The 7,053-nt window shown below is 34.4% G+C and overlaps 1 protein-coding gene across 1 annotated transcript; it reads left to right on the forward strand.

Moving 5' to 3' along the window:
- Positions 1–786: 786 nt before the first annotated feature.
- On the forward strand, positions 787–2,079 carry LOC114654141 (uncharacterized). Its single transcript, XM_051929982.1, has 2 exons — positions 787–1,796; positions 2,033–2,079. Exon 1 carries the CDS (start codon positions 838–840, stop codon positions 1,675–1,677), a length of 840 nt encoding a protein of 279 aa, XP_051785942.1. The 5' UTR covers positions 787–837; the 3' UTR covers positions 1,678–1,796; positions 2,033–2,079.
- Positions 2,080–7,053: the final 4,974 nt, after the last annotated feature.

Raw genomic sequence — 7,053 nt, forward strand, 5'->3', positions numbered from 1 at the left:
AAACTTGGGAAATTTTAATGGACCTGAAGGATATTGTGGAACTTGCATTTTCCAAAAAATTTTCAGAGGAAACATTGTGCTATTTGGAGTCAAAACTCTCAGGACACAGACAGCTGTTTCAAGAAGTGTTTCCAAATGAAAAACTAAAACCCAAACACCATTTCATAGAGCATTATCCAAATATGATAAGATGTTTTGGCCCCTTAGTTGATGTGTGGAGCATGAGGTTTGAATCTAAGCATAGTTTTTTCAAGAGGGTAGTTCGTGATTCACGCAGTTTTAAAAACATTGTAGTTACTTTGGCAAGACAACATCAGTTATTGCTGGCATATGTTTTGGACTCACCCAATTTTTTTAAACCTTTATTGCAGCCTGGCAAAGTAAATGTGGTCCAAACCCAGTTCCTTGAACCAAAGCTTAAGGATATTATCAGTAAAGTATATCCAGGCCAAAACATGGTGTCTGTCACACATACTGTATGTTTGCGTGGAACTACTTACTCAAAAGGTATGGTAATATCTGTGGGTTCTTGTTCTGGTCTACCTGACTTTGCCTTCATTCAGAATATTTTAATAATAAATGGTGAAGTTTCATTTGTTGTTGAAAAACAGAGCTCATGGTACATTGAACATCTTCGGTCGTATGAAGTTTCAAGGTGTAACTATGGAGATGTAATTCTTGTTCGTCCAGATCAGCTAAATGACTTTTATCCTCTTACACCTTACAAAATAAGAGGAAAGCTTTTAGTTTCTCTCAAGAGATTTATAACTTGTTAGCCACGTATTGTAATTATAGTGAACATCTTTTTTATCTTGTTTTTTAGTAACATTTGTCACTATGCTACTTCGAGTTATTCTCGGACCTGACAATATACAAAAAGTGTCCATTCCCAACCCTTCTTCACTTGAAGACCTCAAAGAAATGCTATCGAAAAAGCTACAGATTGAGAAAGGATTTTCAATGCAGTATGAAGATCCTGACTTTGATTATCGGCTTTGCAATCTACATAATGTGGAGGAACTTCCACCCGAAAAAGCCACTATAAGAATTTTTTGGGAATTAATGATGAGCCCAATAGAACAACCTGACAAAGACTCATCAGATGTTTCTTTTGACACTTTAGATACAGCAAGTCTGGTATCAGTAGAGTCCAGCCCAAGCTCATCCAGTTCTTGTCACCGTGTAAGTCAGTGGCCATCAAAATTTTTCATACCAAGTTTTTCATTTGACGTAGAGATCCGCCTCAGAAAAGGCAATGAACAATATGAGAAAGAACAAACAACTTTGAATGTGCCCCGTGATATGAAAATGGAAATTTTAGACAAATTAGCAGAGCTAATGTATTCTTTCAAAGCTTACCCCACTGACAAAGAGTTTGAAAGTGTTGCAAGGGAACTTGTTTCTAAGCACCCCTGTTTGTCTGAGACTGGACCTGATAAGGGGTGGCAAGCATGGAAAATGAGCCTAAAGCACAAGATGGGCAATTGTCGTCAAAAATTGCGCAGCGCTGGATGCTTTGAAGTCACAGTAAACCAAAAGAAAAAGAAAGGTGTTAAAAAACCAAAGCATGCAGAGATAAACTTCCTGCCTGACCATCCACCAGGTATCAATGAAGAAGTACTGGAATGTGAAAGAAGAGCCATGGTAGATGAACTTAAGAAAAAAATTTCAACATGAACCTTCTAAATGAAAAAATGGACATTACATTCTCCATGAGACGACAAGAAATTGTTCAAGAACAACCTTTAGTGTCACTTGTAAAAGAGAAATGGCCAGGCCTCTTCTTACAGCATCAGGTAATATAATATGTGAATTTGATTTCATTTTTTAATATGGGATTTTATAAATATTAATGCCATTGGTACTGCGGTGGGTTGGCACCCTGCCCAGGATTGGTTCCCTGCCTTGTGCCCTGTGTTGGCTGGGATTGGCTCCAGCAGACCCCCGTGACCCTGTGTTCGGATTCAGCGGGTTGGAAAATGGATGGATGGATGGATGGATGCCATTGGTAATTTCTGTATGTATCTTTCAGGTGTATGGAGAATTCAAACGAATAACGGGAATCGACCTGTATAAAACTTTCCAGTTTGTTTTGGAAACGTATGCAAATGGGCTTATTCGCATGTTTAGAACAAAAGGAGGTGATGAAATTGAGACCCTTTTGGAAAGACTTGATCAGCAGGTGATAATCAAGTTCTGGTTAGTTAGTGCCAGTCATGTAAAGAAATAGTTAATTTCTTTTTTTTTCTGTAATTATGTCTAATTATATTTTTACTAAACTTTCAGAGTTCATGTGGATTTTAAACTTTGTTTCCTCTCAAGATTTCTACTTATTATTTTTTACATAGGGTTTTTTTTGTTTGTTTGTTTTTTTGTCATCCGGATATTGATAAATGTGTATGAGGCTGCCTTGCATTCATGTCTGTTTTGCCTGTCAATTTAGTTGCATAATTCTTGTTACATTACATACTGCACCTTACAGTAGACATTGTATGTAACACCATGTTGATACCATGTGCTCAATATAAATGCTTATGTAAATGTTTTCAAATGGACAGGGGACACTCTGGATGAAGCACCAGTTCAGATACTGTATATACAGTATAAACGCACACAAGCACTGACGCACTCAGACAATTTAAGCCAATGTAAATTTTGTACATAAAAATTATTATAGTTGTATTTTATTCATGTAAATTACATACTCAGTGTGTTCACCTTTTCCCGTCCTGTTATGTGATCCTTACTTTCCATTTATGTCTTCATCCTCGGGTAGACCAGGTTTCATATGTGAATTTTTCTGAACAGTAATCCTGAATGTAGAACTTCAACATCTAATTCTACATCTTTAATAAGTGATGTTTAAACTTCCAATAATTTAGAAGCAGAAAGATTACCCAATATACTTCTAATGGTGATTTGAAATATGTAAAACATTAAATTAAATGTGAAGTGAGTTTCCTCCCACAAACCAATGAAAGACAGCTTAGGTCTGACTAAATTGTCCAGGTGTGAGTGTATGAGAATTATGGGGGTCTGTCTGTGTGTACCCTCTGGTAAACTGGCACCCCATTGTGCCTCCTGTTGAGTACTCTGTGCTCCCAGAATAAGGCTCAGAACAGCAGTGATGTTGACCAGCATAAACGGCCAATGAAGTGCGACATAAAACATATTTTACATGTGAAACTATTCATGCAATTAAGAAATGTATTAATTAACATTTATTTTTAAATGTATTGAAATGTAAATACATTGTTGTGATATCAATATAAGAAAGATGGTCTCTCCATTTTATTGTTTTATAATACCATAAATCTTTCATCTTTCCAGACTACAGACATAACTGAACACCGTAGATCAGTTGCATTGAAAGGCCTTCCACATTACCTGAGAGAGCACACACCACTATTCAAGTCTTGTTTGGTAAGTTTTTTTTCCCCCAATCATCATAAAACTAACAACTGTTACTCACAGTGGTGCATTACAACATTTGTTTTTATATGTTTTTAAGGTAACTAAGTCAAAGGAATTGGACACTCAAGGTGTGAAAATCATGATGATTGAAATGGTCAGAGATGAAGAAGATTCCGGGACACTAGACAGCATGGCAGTTGTGATTGAGGACACTGTTGTGGTTGAAGGACTGCCGGATTATTCCACTGCTTTTTGTGTACTGTTTGGGTTGATTTATGCCTTAAATATGGAGTATCCTAAAGAATGGAAGTACACATTTGAGACCATTCAGAAGGTCTTTCTTAATCTTGGAGAACAATGTTCGGCTCGTACCCTGTCCTTAAAAAATAAGTTGTTGCAAGTTCTAAAGCTTTAGCCTGGCGTATCAATTATGTTGATATTCATTTTGCAAGGTTAGAAGTTATATATAAGTAGAATCTGTTGATTGAGGGTAAATGATGTGCAAATCTTAGTTTTGTCTTTTTTGCAGTTTGTAAATATTTAATGTGTTTGAATATCTTTATTTAATTTGAGATGTTTAAAATCTTTAAGGTTTATTTGTTTAGATCATGAAAGAATAGAGTAAAACAATCTCTTCTCTGGTACAAAAATATTGTCTTAGTGTTTAACTACCTGTATTATATGGAAAATGTTTTAGTTTGTTCTATTGTGTTTAAATTGTTTTAACATGAAACAAAAATTGCTTATCAGTTGCCTCTGTTAAACAGATGATTTAATTTGCTCTTGTTGAACATTGTTCAATTCAAGTGGTTTGCTTAACACTAATGTTTTTCAAAAACTTTAACAGATATGTTTTTCATTGGTGTCTGTTGAGAGACAATAATAAACAGTTTTGCTAAACAAATGTAGTTTTTCGTTTATTTAATGAGCTTTTTTTAGTTAATCCATGCAAGTAATATATTTTTGTATCACATATCAATTTAAAAAAATGCAGTAACAAATTACATCACTCTTTTTAAGTTGGGTTGTCCAAATTGTTGTTTTAATTTCCACTTATGTAAAAAATATGAGTTGACACAAGTAAAGTTTTTAAGTAATGCAAATAACTCTGGCCCTAACACAAGTTGAGTCAATTAATTTTTTTATTTAAACAGAACGAATTGCTAAAAAGTTGTGCTAACTTAAAAAGAGTGATGAAATTATTTGCTTGATAATTTTAAGTTAGGGGAGTCAAGCATTTTTTACAGTGCAGCTAGTCTACTATAAATTTCAACACACTCTAGTATTTTTGGGTTCTCTTTGTTCAGGCAGTGCTTCCATGGGCAGAGTTTGGCATATAGGCACAGGGGTCCAGATGAACCATAAAAAATAACTGCTTTTTTAGAGTATTAATCATACTGCAACATATTTAAAATGAAATCTCAAGTCAAATATCATAAGTTGTTTGTAGTAATGATATGAAGTTACACTATGATGTAAAGCTCACATTAACAGTATACATTTAAAACCTCAAAATTATGAAAATGTACACAAGTACATCAACACTATCCTAATAACAGAAAACATTGTTTTTTTTTCTACTTATTGTAATTGTGGCAAAACAAACACTTTTGTGTTTAAACAAGTTAGAAAATGTATGAATGGCACAACATTCGGATGCATTTGGGGATTGGGTTAATGTTTTTGAAATGCTGAAGTGTTTTTAATATTTTATTTACTTCATCAAAAATACATTTTTGTTTATTAAATGTTTAGCACAAGGTTTGTGCTGATTGTGTTGACTGTCGAGTTTTCCTGGGGGGCTATTGGACATATAAAAGAGGAAAATGGCTTATACAGAATATGCATACAACTTGAAATGACGTCTTCCAAGCTAAATTTGAAACAGGAAATTAATTCATAATTGAAGTCGAACAAAATGATTTTCAGTTATTTTAAGAATAGGAGATGTATAAGAGAGAGTTGATTATGGCAGAATGGATTTAATTGTCATATTTGGTGATTATTAATATATTTACATGAGATGTTGTTGTAAAAATGTTAAGGAAAAATGACCTTTTATTTGAGATTTTAGAACAATGCATTTGTTTGGAAGACTACCCCACTAACTCAACCCTCCACACAGTGTGGAAAGCAACTATTAGCCTGTCAAGCCAACTGAAAACTTTGTTGGCTCAAGTGAACAATCAGAATTCTGACTGCAAGGATGTCTGTCTTTGCTTTTCGAGGACATATTGCATTTAGACCTTGCTACTTGTGCATCTTTTTCCATGTGTAAGGACTGAGCATTCCAAATGTAATTGTTGTTATCTTTATAGACAAAAGAAATACTATAGAAAGAGGAAAAACACAACTATAAGTAATATAATAATGTATAAATATTTTACATTAATGTAAAAGGCCGTAAAGAAAACTTTTTATTATGTATAAAATAATTATTCTCTAGCTTATATTTAAAACTCTATTTAGCTTTCACTTTGTCTACAGAACACTGATTTTTTTTAATGTGCTATATAGCATTGTTGATCTCCAACTTATTATAATTTTGTTTCTTCAGTGCCTAGCATGCTTGCTTTGTACTGACATAGGGTTGACATTTATGCAGTGAAACATGGATCTTGTGAGTAATTGCAGACAAAATAATTAGGGCTTGTACTAGCCTAGAGTGCCTAACATAAAGTACTGTAAAGGCAAGGGAAATTTAGGAAAGGGAATCAACACATAAAGAAAGTAAACAAATAACATTCTGCTGTCAACATGTTAGATGGCTAAGACATTTATTCAGAATATAAAGTGTGATTAAATGAGGCACACAAACAACTCATCTCTTTTGTTTCCCATTGCCAAAACCATTTTACAATCACAAACCCTGGGAACCTTCCCAGAGGAAAACAAAAAAAAGTTGCTTTTACATTGTTTTAGGCAAGATATTATATACACTGAACATCAGTTATACATAACAGTGAGCCCAAAGGCCAAATTTGGTTCACAAGTACAAAGTAGAGTAACTGGGGCTGCCATCCTGTTCTCTGTGCTAGGGGTTGCGGCACCTTACTTACCCCTTACTCAATTTCAAGATATACAGTACATTATAACAATATCCTATGAGGCCAATAAAAGATGCTGACCATGTGGCCTCCTTTATCACTCGAACAAGACCACACTTTAGGACAACATCCTGTAGGTAAAAATGACCTGATTTCAATGGTTTTATATTTAGTAATTATAGATTAAACAAAATTCTGAAGATTAATGACAGGACATTAAAGCTCTCTTGGGTTTGATGACACTGAGCAATATCATTTGTGAGATGATCATGCATCTGATCACTATCATTGCATATTGAGAACATTTTTCAAGCTTTTGGCTTACTTGCATTGTATCTCATGCTTCTGGGACATGGATTATGTGGGTTCAGTTTGCTAGAAATCCACATGAAGGACACTGTTAGCTGGTCTTTTTACTGTTCCCTCCTTCACTTTCAACCAGACATAAGCGTTCTTTGTGTCATTGCTGACAAGGATGAAACTGGCTCAAAAACCTCAGAGTCATGCAAATTAGGAGTAAAATCATTTTATCAGTTTTCCTAATGTAGAAATCTAAACTCATTTTGAGAGCTTGTGAGCTGTCCTAGTTATT

The sequence above is a fragment of the Erpetoichthys calabaricus genome, chromosome 7 (genome assembly GCF_900747795.2).
Source record: "Erpetoichthys calabaricus chromosome 7, fErpCal1.3, whole genome shotgun sequence".
In the NCBI taxonomy this organism is placed as follows: Eukaryota; Metazoa; Chordata; class Cladistia; order Polypteriformes; family Polypteridae; genus Erpetoichthys; species Erpetoichthys calabaricus.